The sequence below is a fragment of the Rhinolophus hipposideros genome (genome assembly GCF_964194185.1).
Source record: "Rhinolophus hipposideros genome assembly, chromosome: 10".
Taxonomy (NCBI): domain Eukaryota; kingdom Metazoa; phylum Chordata; class Mammalia; order Chiroptera; family Rhinolophidae; genus Rhinolophus; species Rhinolophus hipposideros.
The window spans coordinates 36,497,515-36,513,780 of record NC_138056.1 but is presented as its reverse complement, the minus strand read 5'-3'; the positions used below and the strand labels follow the sequence as shown (position 1 = coordinate 36,513,780).

At 36.1% G+C, this 16,266-nt stretch overlaps 1 protein-coding gene across 5 annotated transcripts in view; it reads right to left on the bottom strand.

Moving 5' to 3' along the window:
* SOX6 (SRY-box transcription factor 6) overlaps positions 1 to 16,266 on the bottom strand; it is a 588,685-nt gene that overhangs the window by 104,101 nt on the left and 468,318 nt on the right. For 3 of the 5 annotated variants that reach the window (XM_081063955.1, XM_081063956.1, XM_081063958.1), the window contains one exon: positions 8,588 to 8,667. In XM_081063955.1, coding sequence (XP_080920081.1) covers positions 8,588 to 8,667 — 80 coding nt within the window. Of the gene's footprint in view, positions 1 to 6,964; positions 7,088 to 8,587; positions 8,668 to 16,266 lie in introns of all 5 variants that reach the window. The other 2 variants (XM_081063954.1, XM_081063957.1) reach the window with 1 other exon arrangement.

Genomic DNA, 16,266 nt, shown 5'->3' with positions numbered 1-16,266 from the left:
AACTTGAAATGGACCTTAAACTTTTGGGACTCTAAATCAAGATCTCAAAAAGATATCTTTACTCCCATATTTACTGCAGTCTTACTCACAATAACCAAGACACGAAAGCAACCTAAATGTCCACTGATGGATGAACTGATAAAGAAAATGTAGTATATACATGGAAGCTTATTCAACCTTAAAGAAAGGAAGAAAATCCTGCCATTTACAACAGCATGGATGAGCTTTATGCTAAGAGAAACAAGCCAGACACAGAAGGATAAATACAACGTGATTAACCCTTACATGAGGGATTTAAAACAGTCAAACTCATAGAAGCAGAGAGCAGAATGGTGCTTGCCAGGGACTGGAGGAGGGAAAATGGGAAGTATTCGACAAAGGGCACAAAGCTTCAGTTATGCAAAATGAATAAGTCCTAAAGATCAACTGTAGAGCATAGAGCCCATGGTTAATAGTATTGTATTGTATACTTAAAAACTTACTAAGAGCATAGAATTTATGTTAAATGCTCTTATCACACAACATAATAGTGGTAGTAGGAAGAAACTTTGGAGGTGATGACTATGTTTACGACATAGACTGTGGGTGGTTTCATCGATCTATTCTCATCGCCAAACCCATCCAGCTGTATATATTAAATATGTGCAGCTTTCTGTATGTCGGTCATACCTCAATAAAATGGTTAAAAATGTCACGTCAAACTATTTCATCATATCATTTTCTGATTTAAATTTCCTAAATTTTGCATAGTCTGACTTATTCTATGGTTGGAAATTGGAGTGAAGCACTTTCTGAAACACTAGAACATTTTGCTTTCTAAGCTTCCAATCTATCCTTTATCCCATCATCACTTTGATTTTCAAGGTAGCTTATTATAACACATAAGCATACAGATATATGATACATGGTACCAACCCAACAATACCTCAAAATTCCAGGTTGGTAAAAATGGGAATCAAAGTACCTGTCACTATTTTAGAAAACATTGTATCTTAGGTACAGTCTATTTAAATACAAGTACTCACACACTGAGAACTCCCTGGTGAATGGATTAATTAGTGAGGCTGGAGCTAAATGAATATTGGTGGAACTCTTATATTAGGAAAGATAGAGAGGACTGCACTGATTTTGTAATCCAAGGTCCTGGGCTCTGACTAAACCATCTCTGTGGGTATACCCAAATGTCCCATTAACCAAATAACTTAAATACAGTGATTAACAGGGATTATTGAGAAGAGCTGCACTTTCTCAAGTTTTAGGAATTATTCTAAAACCAACTGAAAATTCAATTTCTAAAAGAAAATCCAGTTTACCCAATATTTCAATTTGTGGGTAGGTATAAACTTACTCTGTTTCACTGAATACAATGACAAGTCAGATTGCCAAACACTAGGAAAAGTCTTCATGTTTTGTACCCGTCACTGATCTGCCTATATTTCTTTAACCTCCATCAGGATTTACTTCGTACCTGCCATTTTTCTTAAGAAGCCTACCTAGAAATGAAAAGTTGTTGACACAAAATAAGGACTCCTAAAGAGAGAGCCCTTGACTGTACCTACCCCAAAAAAAAGTTTTCAAAGTTCCCCAAATATGAAATTCATTAATTCATTCATTTTACTAAATACTATACCAGGCAATATTAGGGATTCAACAGTAAACAAAAGAGACAAAAGTCCCTGAATTCAGTAACTTAGGTTCTAGTAAATTAGAATTATCTATCAGAAGCCCTTTAGACAGCAAAGCTAGTAGAATTGATTCCTTATTGGAGTGTTGGGAAGTGTTCTCCTATTCTGATGATGATTTTTTTGTGGAAATCTAACACATGCCTCCTAATCCCACTTGCTATTCCCAAAAACCCTGAAAATAAATATTACCCATTTTTCACAATGAACACATTGTAAAAGGGGGGAAATTGAGACCAGTACAGGACCACATAGCAAGTAATTGTGGAAACTTTAATACAAGATACTGATTTTAAAGTGGAGCTGACTCCTTTAGTCCCCAGTTTATCTAATCCCAGCTGTAAGGTCCTCACAAGTTCCATCACACTCTTAAAGCAAAAGGAGGTGAGGAAAAGCTGATTGAGAGAAAAGCAAGCATTTCCCCTCAAAGTGCAATCCCACTGTTGGCATCCTGAAAACAAGCTTTGAATCAGTGCATCCCTTTTTCTCCATTGGGTAGCCAGTAATAGGTCACTCTAATCAACTCTTTATTCAGCTCTCTATTAGAAATCACAACCTCTTGAGCCCACCCAGCAAAGCTAACTCACCCTCCCATTCCTTCATAGCACTGAGGCATGTTTACGACAGCGAACAAGAAGCCAGGCTCTGAGCCAGAGAAGAGTATCTACATATAATACCATAAAGATTTAGGCTGAAACTGAAACAGAAATAGAGCATTCTCAATATTGATGGGCACTTCTTCACTTTCCATTTGTAGCATGAAAATTGACAATATCATTTAAATAAAATATGTGTTTGCATTTACTTTTGCAAAAACTTCAATTGTTCTCCTCCATCTTTGCAAACTTGGCAAGACTTTAATAGTTTCATTTAAGAATAACTTATGGTTGATAGGTTTTCCTAGTGTTTTAAGGCTCCAATTATACTCCTTTCCTCAAATCTCCCCTAAACTACATATAATGCCCACCAAATAAAAGTGTAAATGCATTTATTGATTTTTAATTTTTTTTTCCTATTTAATTTCTTTCATTTAGACTACTACCTATACTATCATTATAAAAACTTGTCTGTTAAAATATATTCCAACTAAAGCCTGGTAGACTTTGAATGCTTGATAAAAATCATTCTCTGAGGCTAATGAAGACAGAAACTCTGCCTGTAACAATATTAAGTTTGTTTTCTCCAGTGATTCAGAGAAGTGAGCAATCTGTCAGTAATACATTGAGTGAAATTACTTGTCCTGTAGGAATAACTGCTGACAGTCACTTTATCTCAGGGCTGACCCAAACATCTCCCTGCTGACAAACAAATTACTATGTCTAACTTTGAAAAGGTAACTAGCTCGTTTTTAATTTTGATTGGTCTTTCAGAATCCCTTATACAAACACCCTCAGTCCCATCCTTCATTGTATTAGAAAGAGAAGCAACAAAAAGTCGGTTTGCTTTTTTTGGGGGGCAGGTTTGAATTAATGAGTAAGAAAAAAAAAGGAAAGAAAGAAAAACCTTATCATTTGGAGCTATCTTAGAAAAAGAATTGTTATTGCTTCTCTCCAAGACTGTTATGCAGATAAAACTGGTAAGTATGTCTACCCAACATTAAGACTGGCAGTGCCGCCAGTGACTGACTGGGTGAGTGAACACATTACCGAGATGGTATTGTAGGAATTAATTTTCTTCAATAAAGTGATTTTTAAGGCTCATATATTTCACAATCTAAACATATGTCACTGTTTCATAAACAAAATAAATGGATTAAAATAATACATTACCAATATGCTGACATGTGGAGATATTTTAATTAGAAATTCTTAAGCTGTGTGATATTTAACTGCTGTATTTGCTAAGGAGAAGCATGCATCATTTAATAAGAAGGCATGAGACAGGTGTATCACTTTGCATGACATGGTACCAGATTGTGTTTAATATAAGCTACAACGATGAGGAAACATTGCTCCCAATTAAAAACAAAACAAAACAAAACAAAATCACTTTAAGGCTCTATCATATTGAAAGTCACCACGTAAAATGAATCAATACACTGATCCTACTTTTTCCTTAAAAAAAAAAAACCTCACTTAGCGCTTAGTTTCTAAGACAACATTTCTTCAGAAACAATCTAACATCTTAGCTATTTAAAGGCCATATTTACATGACCGCCTCATTATACTGGTCCCCCTTCCTTAACATTCTTTTTGACTTACTTGAAGGATCAATGCTAACATAGCTGAGGAAAGCAAATGGCAACTGGGCCTGAAATTTATAAGGGGAGAGAATTGGAATAAGTAGCAATATAATATATTGTTTACTGTAGCAAGTGCCCTCTCCTCTCTAAAGGTCAAAAGCACTGTAACCTCAGAGTTGCAGTTTCTGATTGTTCCCAGGGTTAAATACATTATCAAAATTAATGGTTCAAGCCCCTCAACCATCAGATATATGAGTATTCATGACTCCATCTGCTGAACTGTTTAAGTAAACATAGCATTCTTTGGCCTGCTCTCTTCTAATATTGTGCCCCTGAGGCAGAGAAAAGCACAGCTTAGGTTAGCACAGAAAACAAAAAACAAACAAACAAACAAAAACTTTCCTGTATTTTCCATATTTAAAAAAGAAGAACTGGAATACACAAATGCAAAACAGGTCTTTCCATTTAAAATATCTTTTCTCTACTTGATAACCAGATTTCAGGCTTCCAAGGTATAACCATAAAGGCTGTCAACATTTACCCAGGCTTATTAATGCTAGAAGTGACCATCTTTGAAGGACAAATGAACTGTAATGTCAGACAGGCCCTGTTCTGAGCAATGCAGCAGCGTGTGTTGGTGGGAGGTGGGGTGGTAGGGTGGTGGTGGTACCGTGTTTCCTGGAAAATAAAACCTAACCAGAAAATAAGCCCTAGCATGATTTTTCAGGAGGACATCCCCCGAACATAAGCCCTAATGCGTCTTTTGGAGCAAAACTCAATATAAGTCCCGGTCTTATTTTTGGGGAAACACAGTATGCATGTGCTGTGGACTTTTTTCCTAAGAATCTCTGTTTGGAAATAAAACCAGTTATCATCATTGTAATGCTTCCTTAGTATCAACAGTTTATCATGATGATCATGATTATGGGCAGACCTGTGACATTTTGGCTTGTCAAAGTTGGGGAGAAAACCTTAGCTAGAAAAAAAGCAGACTTTCAAATCAATAAAGCAAGATATCATTAAATTTTGTTCCTCTTGCTCAAGATTTAAAATGTTAATGTCTCTAACAGCTTAGATATGAGTGTCTACTGTGCTGTTCATAAACATCCCAACAAACATGTTATACCAGGAAAGTTTTCAAACAAGGTCAATCTTTCCTAACCAGGGTACCATAACAGCAAACAGAACAAAGGTTTCCTGACATGCAGCAAAACGTTGCAAAAAATGGGAGCAAGAGAACAGAGCAAGAATAAACAAAAACCCAAAAAACTCTCAAATCAGCCCAAACTTAAACTGCAAAGCTGTGAGGGCTCCCGCTTTAATGGGTTCTCTGTTTAGTGTTAATAAAAGTGACAGACATCTGGCATTATGTTGTGGTTCTGGATCAGCACTGCTATAGCACTACCCAGATTGGACACTCACAGATGACATCATGGTTTCGAGAAACCCAACAGAAGCCAGATTTGATAGCATCAAGGGCCAGTGAGTCTGTGGGGGAAAGAAGTCAACCTAAGTGAAAAATTAGTATATATATTTTTAAAAGATTGGGTAGAAAACTGGCTAAGGGGGAGGTTGATAGGATAGGGATAGAACTCAACACCTCAAGAGAAAATGAAGTCGAAGAGATGAGGAAGACTTGCATCCGTGCCAAAGTCACCTGCTTTCACATTCTTTCAAGCAATTAAAAGTCAAACAAACTATCTGTCCTGAGCAGGAAAGCTTGCTAACTGTCATCATACACAAAGGCTTGCTCCTAAGGTCCAGTTGTCTTTCTGTTTAGCAATCAATCCTAAGCAGAGTATATTTTCAGAATGTCCAGAAATACGGCACCTTTTCTACATCCAAAAGAAAGCCTTAGAAAAGAAGTCCCTTCTGGCTGTATAGCAGACAGCAAATACTCTGACAGTGTATGTCTGGTCATGTCTGGAGGGGGGAACCCCCTGTCTACCTCTTATATCAAAGGGAAAGAGCAAGGTGGGCAACAAGCTCTGGAACTTTTCCTGAGGCTACCTCCAAGGGCCTTTGATCTTGTTCTCTTCTTTCTTAAGAGTGAGCTTTGTCATCGTCCAAAAATGCAGATTCCAAAGCAGCAAAGAAGATGTCAAAGAGGCACTTCATTGAGCACGTAGTATTTGATATGTATACGTTGGCAGAGCCAATAGGAGCTGAATATACAACTTTGCTAAATGTAATTATTTCTTTTTTTTTTAATTGAGTTGCCTATCCTAGGTTAGACTATACAATTTAGTATTACATGTAACTCAGGCAGTTAGAGTGTTTTCCGTTTTTTGTGAGTCAACAGAGAGCTGGCAACTCTCCAGTATCTGATAGTCCCAGGGAAAGATGCCCAGGACAGAGGAGAGGAATTAAGCATGACACTGGGGAGGGAAGGACTAGGTCCCTGAAGAAGAAAAGGACTTGGTTTTCAGTAGAGTTATACAAGCCACCTTCTTCTAAGGAGTAAGAATACCCTGCGAAAACAACAAAGAGCTTTACTGAACTTAAATATGAAAGGAACATTATACATGTTTATGGAGCAAAAAGTAACTTCAGGCCCAGACACCCATCTCTACTTCAGCCGGAGAAAACTAAATTAGGAAACCTGAATTAGGTAGAATTAGACATCCTGGGTAAGAACTCTGACTCTGTGAATATTTAGTAGTCTTAATTAAATAACTTGACTTCTCTAAACCTCTGTTGATTTGTCTGTACAAGCGGAATTCTATTCCATCAACTTTAAAGGTTGGTCAAATGAGATTTTTAAAACAGTGTTTAAGTTTTTGTGTGTTTTCTTTAAAACACGATACAGCACTATACATAAGAAAGTAAAAGAGTAAGGGAAATAACAATGGGTTTGAAGACACTCATCATGTAAAGAATTTGGCTAAATGGATAGCAATAACCTAATTCAGGGGCATTGGTTTGAGGTTGACCTTTTTTCCTGAAAGAAAAGGAGCAAAAAGGAGCCTCCTTAGGAACAAGAAAAAGGAAAAGATAATGTTGTAGTGTTTAGATTGTTTGCCACTTAAAAGAAAAAGCCTAGCATATGACTGAACAATCCAGTCCCCCACCCAATGAAGCACCAATGGAAGTATCATACCTCAATCTGTTTGTGGTTGTAAGAGTGGCCACCACCATGTTCAAAGGTGTCCAAACTCCTGCCAAAACGGTCACTTAGGCCCTTTAGCCTTGGGTTAATTTGTGGGTGGGAGACATGACCCTTCTGTTTAGTAGCACAGTCAGAAAAAAAACAAAAAAAGACAAAACATACTGTCAGAACTCATGAAACAGAACACATATTTCTAAATCCAGGGTATTGACCACACCAAAGACTAGAAAGTAGAAGATTTAGGACACAGACATTCTTTCATAGAAACTTGGTTACAAGATCAAAAATGGTACTGATTCTTCTGCTTCTGACTCAAGGACTCAGGTTCTAGTGTAGCTATCGGAAAAGGAGAAATAGATTAGGTTTCCTACGAGTGAGGTTTCTTTTTATATTTTACTAACTTCAGTAAGTTCCAGTGTTAGTACTGGGGAAGGTGAAGGTTTGGAAGAGAGGTAGGGTTGCTGCTTTTGGTAAGCAAAATTTTTATTAATAGTTCTGCTGGACAGTCCGTAACGGGTAACATCTTTTGGATGAGGCTTAAGATAAACAATTCTCAAAGTACTGCAAAACTTCTTACTTCAGTTGGGTCTGAAAGAAAATGCTCAAAATGCTGAAAATGCTCAAAAAATGTGTTTCAGTGTAAAATATTTGCACATTTTTTTATGTTCCAGTTATGTAGGGAATAGCAAAGAAGACATAAAAGTGCCCAGCCAGATGCTATTCCCTAGATTATTTAAGAAAACTCAAAAATAATCACAGTAAATGATGAGAATAAAATATTGTCTTTAAAGCTTCCCACTGTATCGAAATTCAAGTTATCATATATTTCCTAAATGTTCAAATTCTGAAGGTTTAACCATTATTTCAATGATATTATCTCTTTGTTAAAATACTCATATTTAGTCAATTTCCCATTAAAATGGCGGTGCTAGAGGGGTGTAAAGATCACCTGGTCTTACTGTAAACCCTTCATTTTATTGTGAAGAAGATAAAATGCAAATGATTTTTTATTCAACTTCTTAAACACACTTTCCCCACGTTTGGCTTTGAAGTCGAGACCGCTGATCCAGCATTTGGTCAGACACCATGTCCAGACTTCTGGCCTGGCCTGGGGAAAAGGATGAGGAGGAGGCCACCCATACTCAGGTGCGATGCGCTTACATTGTAGTAAACAGCTGAGTGCTTTGGTAATAACAGCCCCGTGTCCTATGAGCTGGAAAAAGGAAAATATCCAACATTGTTTTCTGTTTGGATTCTTACATGTAAAAGCTAATCTGGACATAAATGAAGACATGGATGGAAAACTGATAAGGAAAAAGCTAACATATCCAATAACAACTAGCCATAAAAAAATTGTAAAACCATCAACTCACCTGACAGAGAATGTATAGTATAGTATAGTACTAAGTCATTGTGTCATTTTTCCTTTAAAAATATTGAAACTGGCAGCTTTCTCTTCTATTTGCAGTATGGGAAGTACATAAGGTGTTAATCCTTCTAGGCTATGCTTAAAAAATTATTTAACATTCAGGCCATTATTTAGCATACAGCTGGTTCTCAGTTTTCCACTAAAGTACTGGCTCGTATCCCACATATTTTCCTTCTGGCACTTACCTGGAGCTGTAAAGGGCTGAGTCCAGAAGCAGCCGCAGCTGCCATTGTCGATGGAATGAACTGTACGGGGTAGTTATCACCTGTCGGAAAGAACAATGCATACAGGTTTAGACAATGCACGGGGAATCGCAGCAGACAAGTACAAACATGGTTCTTGGATTGCCTGAGCTTTACAACATCGCTCTAAGCCCCAACATCTGCAGAAACAAAAGGCTGAGTTGGGCGCAGACTTGCAGGACTGCCTTGGAACTTTTTGTTAACAGATAGCTGGTAGGCAAACTGGCAAAACATGAATGTGATGTTAAAAAAATTAAATGTGCAATTCAAGCATGTTCACTCCATTACAAATCTTGTAATACATCATTTTTTTAAGAGTAAAAAAAATATCTTAAAGCCAGGCTGACACTCAGGTCATGGAGAAAGCATTAAGGCTTTTCTAATAGAACAACAAAACGTTTGGCTTGATAGACAAGGCAGAGTGTTAGAGTCCAAAAAAGATGATGAGCTGTTGACTGTCCACAATTCTAAACTTTACTTTATAAAAAAAAAGAAAAAAGAAAAAAGAAAAAAGAAAGAAAAAAATAGAGAAAAAAATTTAAAAAATGCGACCTCTTCAATTTGATAGGGGTGAAAGGGAAGCTAATCTTATCTGCTGAAATTCTGTGGAATGCCTCATATCCCAACGGAGAGTGGAAACCTTATTTTTCTGGATTGACTTCTGGTGGGTCCTCGTACAGAACCATGTACGTTAGGCACTTATCACTTATTCCTTGATCATGATCTGACTAAATAACCGCACATTTTACATGGAATATTTGCATTCAAAGCCGGGTAGAGACTGAGCACGGTACAGCACAGATCGGTGCTACATCTTAATACGTTTCTGACTCCACACCACTCCTAAATACGGAGTCTGCAGTACCGTCTGTGACCTAGGACCACGGGCTGTGTGCAGCGACCTGAAGAGCCGAGAGGCAGTGGTGAGGAATGTATTGTGGTAGAGGTAACTGAAATCCAAATTAATACGTGTGTATAAATTACACAATATCAGCGATTTAACGGCTTCATCCACTTATTTAAAGTCAGTGTTATGTACTATCTCTAGGCTATATTTTAATAGGCTGTTCCTCCACACATTTTTGACATTCATAATAATCATGCTGTTTTGCATGAACTTTTACGTACTGAAAGCTGAATGCAATAATGAAGAGACAGTATAGAAAGAATCACAGTAATAAAGGCAAGCAACTGGAAAGCAATAAAACCTCTTTTTTCTCTGTGTGGACACTAATACCTGGAGCCTTCCTGATGCTCCTGGTTCCTGAGGACTGATCCTGCGTTGCCACATGAAGTGCTACTCAGCTGGCCCAATGTAAATGTTAAGTTGCTTTTGCTTTTTCCCAAATTGTTAGCTTCTAATCTACACAGTCTCTTTGCATCCTATCCATAATACCTCATCAGACCATTGAGCACAGTGTGTGCTTGTACACAGCCCAGTAACAATTGGCTTCTGATTGCATATGGAGCGCTGCTACAATGCATTCAGCAACACCATGTTGTGCTGGTCTCCTATGGAGCAATGTTCAAAATATCTGATCTCGTTTTTCCCCTTCCACGAGGTTAGCTTTGGTTTGCAGTGCCACGTGAGCTTTTTAAAAACGATAACTAGGCCAAATTATTTTTTATAGTAAATGACTGTCGCTTTATGCTTAAATAATTCTACTAATCTTCTTGATATTTACACTAAATTATATGATAAAAGAATATAATCATCTAAGTCAAGTAATATTTCTTTAGTCGGTATCTTATCAGGTTAAAATATATATACATATGTATCTATCTATCTATCTATATACATATATATAAAGCAATGCTGAATTAATGATGCTTCAAAAATAGGGGGAAAATACCACTTTAACCATCAACATGGACTGCCTCCTGGAACATTTTAAAGCTATTCTTTCTCTAAATATCATGCATTATTCATATTAACTCTAAACCACAACCCCCCACTCTCATAAGTTTAATACCAGTTGCTTTATTTGTACTAAAACATTTTTCATGTCAAACATATTTTAAAAAATCAAACTCTAAAGAATTCCTTGGGGCACTCCTTTTTTCATAGCTGTCATGCTTTTATGCTATGAAATAGCTGATTTTTTTAAAATAGTTTTTGGCTTGCCAGTTAATTTATTACTATCTCTACCACACCCTGTAGTACTCTCCAGCTCACCTGCTGGCTACGAACAGCTTTCTTTCCACTGCTGACAAGCATATTTTTAAAATGTTCTTAACCTTTCTGCTGTTTTGAATCTATATCTACATATAATCTTTGGAAAGCTATTTCTCCAGAACATATCATTGTTTTGATACTAAAAGTAAAAACGAATACATTCGAGCAACAGAGTATATCACAGAGAATAATTAGAAGAGAGAAAGGCAAAGGCAGGAGAGAGAGAAGGTAAGGGCAAAGGAAAGAGCGGGGTTAAAAGTAGAAGAGAAAAAACGTAAGAGGGAGAGGAATTTGGGGTATTGTGAAGTTTAACTCTGTTATAACAAAGTGTTCTTCCTCTCCACCCCCCTTTAATTTTCTCTGTGTTAGAGTAGATCAAGAAAAAGTTCTCAGTGGCTGACTTGGCAAGGAATCAGTCAACATGTTGTAGCAATTTTTTTCAAATTTGTCTCTGGATTTGAAATGCTTGCGTGAGGACCCATTCTTTTTAAATGTGTACAAAGGAAGATGAAGCCTGTTGGAACAGGCTGGCTTTAGGCTCTGCTGAAATCTGGCCCTTGCTACCTCTTGTGTAGGAAGACAACCTCCAAAAGTCAATTTGGGAAATAATGCCCATCCGTAAATCCATCTTTCCAGCCTTCTAGATTATCCAACTGACTATTTTTATCTGAAGATTACAGAACAAGTACAAAACAGAATTAAAAACCTAAGGAAAAGTTGCCTGACATTAGCTTCATTTGTCACAATAGGCAACATTCCTTTGGAATCAAAGCAGCTCCACAGCAGGAGTCCCTGAGTAAGACAGAGTATATTTTTTAATTTTCAGGGAAACTGAAATGAAGCCAAAACTTATTAAAACTTAACTACAGGAGAAGGGGGAGCTTGTATTAAGAACCTAGGACCCATGAGACTTCAGGATACTTCCTACAAGAACACTCCTAGTTTGTGATATATTGTGAAATTCAGATATAAATTTCACTTTTAATAAAGAGTCAAAAATCCTGTGGGTAAAATTCTGTCCATTTACGTTGATTCTTCAGAAAGATAAAGGACTGGGATGGTTGCCGTCTTTGGAGATACTACCGTCAGATAGATACTAACCTACTGAGGACACCATTTAGAGAGGTTGGGAGGAGGAGAGAAGAAAAAATACATTAAACTAGGAGAGAGGATTCAAAGATTCTTTAGTAACTGGTTCAAAGTCTCATATCTCCTTTTCCACCATTCAAAACAGAAGAAAAATACACTACATGTCCCTAAGTATGTCACAGATAATTGTGTGGCGGCATCATAGGATGATGGTAAATTATTTGAGTTGCCAAATAACATAGATAGATGCCACTTTCATGAGCTGTCATTCTTGCTACAATATGGAAATATTTCAACCCCTATCACCAATATAGACTTAAATATGCAACTTTGCATCTTGCCTGGATGTGTGTATTCAGAATAACAAATTATTACAACTCCTCTATATTCTGAGGGAATGATGACGTTGAATTTGTCTTTGTGAGACATCACATTGCAGCAAATGTTAGCAGGTAGTGGGTGACATATTTATAATCTTAAAAAAAAATACGAAAACCTTCTATTTGTTCTAAGGACAACCAGACAAAATTTGGCAAGGATTACACTAACATATTGCTGAGCTCACCATGCTGTTATTTCTCCCTCTCTATTCATCAAACAATAGATCAATGATGAGAAGAGTTTTGATCCTAGGACTTTTTCTAAGAGCATTTGCATTGTTTTTCATATCTTTAAAGAAGCTAGGAATCAAGTGTCAATCTTAATGTCTTTACTTATTTCATAGATGCATCATCAAGACCCTTGCCCAATCATATAAAAATCCATGGAATTTGTCACAATAGCAATTAATTAAGTCAGGGTAAATGAACTGATATAAACCCATCCCCATTATAAGAAATCAAATTAAAATAACTCAAAGTTCATGCCTTAATGATAGCTCACCAATGATATAACCTCCATATACAAAGGAGGGCACACTTAACAGGATCTCCATAAAACCAGGTTAATTTACATGTGTGAGCATATTCTCTTCTTGAACCTCAACATTTTTATTTAAAAATGAAAGTATGAATCTGAAGAACCTTAGAGGCTTTGATTTCAAGTAGATAGATTAATTAAGTATATAGATTTAATCCAGCAATGGTGGTTACACAGCTCTACTTTAATTATGGAAGAGGTGGAAATGGCTAGCTTTACAAGATGTCATTTGGGAAACCTTGTACATATAAATCATACTTTTTCCACAGCAAAAATCAGGTAGATTTTTCTTAATATCATTCACATTTTGACCATGTCTGCAAGAGTATAAAATGTCAAATCAGAAACTTTAGTCTGAATTCTATCTCCACTCATTTCTAGATCGGAAGCTTGGAAAGTTAATCAACTTCATTGACTTTTAGGTGTTTTTCTTTTCACAAAATAGAGATAATGCCACTTGTGTCTTAGAATTGTTACCAAAATATATATTTGTATATACTTATATACATTCATTTTATATAAATATATATTCATTTATTTTTTGTAAATATATTTATTTTATTTATATAAAACATATTACATATCTTGGCATATAAATGGTGCTCAATAAATACTAACTGAAACAAAGGAATTAAAAAGAAGCATTAGGTAACAATTATACACCAATGAATTAGAAAATTTACCAGAAACGGACAAATTTCTCAAAACACACAAATTAAACTGACTCAAGAATAAATAGAATATATCAACAGACCTATAACACATAAAGAGACTGGATCAGTAATCAAAAACCTCCCAACAAAGAAAAGTCCTGGACCAAATGGCTTCACCATAAAATTCTACTGAACATTTAAGAAAAATTAACACTAATCCTTCCCAAAATCTTCAAAAACTTAAAGAAGAGGAAACAGTTCCTAACTATGAGCAAATGAGGCCAACATTACCTTGACACCAAAGCCAGGTAAAGATATTACAAAAAAAGAAAACAGACCAATATCCTTTATGAATACAGATGCAAGATCCTCAACAAAACATTAGCATATTCACTCCAAAAGCATATTCAGCATGACAAGGTAGGATTTGTCCTAAGAATACAAGGACAGTTCAGTATTAAAAACAAAAACAACAACAACAATGTAATACTACACATTAATAGACCAAAGGGGAAAAACACACATGATCATCTGAATTGATGCAAATAAAGCATTTGACAAAATCCAATGCCCTTTCACAGTATTTATGAAAAACCTGCAGCTAACATCATACTCAGTGGTAAAATAATGAAAGCTTTCCCTTTAAGATATCCGAAACAAGACAAGGATGGCCACTTTCACTGCTGCTATTCAACATTGTACTAGAAGTTCTAGCCAGCACTATTAGACAACATACAAACATACATACATACATACGTACGTACATACATATATATGTACATACATAAATTCAGGCATCCAAATTGGTGAAGAAGAGGTAAGACTACTATCTCTATTTGCATATGACATGATCCTATATATACAAAAATCCCAAAGAATCCATGAGAAAGCTAAAAAAGCTAATAAACAAATGCAGCAGAGTTGTAGGGTATAAGAAACACAATCACCAGCAATCAACAATCTAAAAGGAAATCAAGAAAACAATTCTGTGCACAATAGCATCTAAAAGAACCAAATATTTAGAAATAAATCTAACCAAGGATATAAAAAGACTTGCACCTGAACTACAAAATACTGCTGAAATAATATTTAAAAGACCTAAATAAATGGAAAGGCATCCACGTTTATTGACAAGAAGACTTCTAACATTGTTAAGATATCAATACTACCCAAAGCAATCTATAGATTCAGTGAAATCTCTATCAAAATCCCAACAAGCCTTGTCACAGAACTAGAAAAGCAGATCCTCAAAATATTGGAAACTCAAGGAATCCCAATAGCCAAAACAATCTTGAAAAAGAAGAATAAAATTGGAAGGCCCCTACTTCCTGACTTCAAAATTTACTACAAAACTACAGTACTTAAAACAGTTTGATAATGACATAAGAACAGATATATGGCCAATTAAACAGAATAAAGAGCCCAGGATAAATCTAACATACATGTTTAACTGATTTTTGACAAGAGTGCAAGACCTTTCAATGGGGAAAGGATATCTTTTCAACAAATGGTGTTGGAAAAATGGATACCCACTTGCAAAGGCTTTACACCATACGTAGTAATTAACTCAAATGGATGAAAGACCTAAACTTAAGTGCTAAAACTATCAAACTCTTAGAAGAAAATACAGTAGTAAATCTATGGATTTGGCAACGATTTCATGGATATGACAGCAAAAGCACAGGCAACAGAAGTAAAAATAAATAAATTGGACATCATAAAAATTAAAAACTTTTGTGCATCAAAGGATACTACCATGTAAGTGAAAAAACAACCTACAGATGGGAGAAAGTACTTGCAAAGTACTTGCAAATCACATATCTGACCAGGTATAGTATCTAGAATATATAAAGAACTTTTGAAACTCAACAACAAAAACAAGCATTCCAATTCAAAACTGGGCAAACTACTCAGACATTTCTCCAACACACACAAATTCCTAACAAGCATATGAAAAGATGCTCAAAATCATTAATCACTAGGGAAATGAAAATCAGAACCAAATTGATACCATTTCATATCTACTAGAACATATATATATAATTTTAAGCTTTTATTTATTTAAATGTGTTTTTCCAGGACCCATCAGTTCCAAGTCACGTAGTTGTTTCAATCTAGTTGTGGAGGGCAAGCTCACAGTGGCCCATGTGGGGATCGAACCAGCAATGTTGTTAAGAGCACCGAGCTCTAACCAACTGAGCTAACTGCCTGCCCCTCTATATATTTTTTTTAAAGTCAGAAAATAACAAGTGTTGGTGGGCATGTAAAGAAATCGAAACTCTCTTGCACTGCTAGCGGGAATGTAAAATGGAGCAGCCTCTGTGGAAAACAGTTTGGCAGTTTCTCAAAAAGTTAAACAGAACTACCATATGACCCAACAATTCCACTCCTGCATAGACATCCATAAGAACTGAAAGCAGGGACTGGAAGAGATATTTGTACATCAATGTTCGCAGCAGCGTTATTCACAATAGTCAAAAGGTGGAAACAACCCAAGTGTTCATCAACAGGTGAATGGATAAACAAACAAACAACACACATACACACACATAGACATATAAATACAATGGTGTATTACTCAGCCATAAAAAGTAATGAATACTTGATATACGATATAATATGAATGGACTGTGAAGATATGCTTAGTGAAATAAGCCAGACACAGAGGGACAGATATATGATTCCATTTATATGAAGTATCTAGAATAGGAAATTCATAGAGAAAGATAGTAGAATAGAGGTTACTAGAGGTTAGGAGTAGGGGAATAGGGAGAGTTATCGTTTAA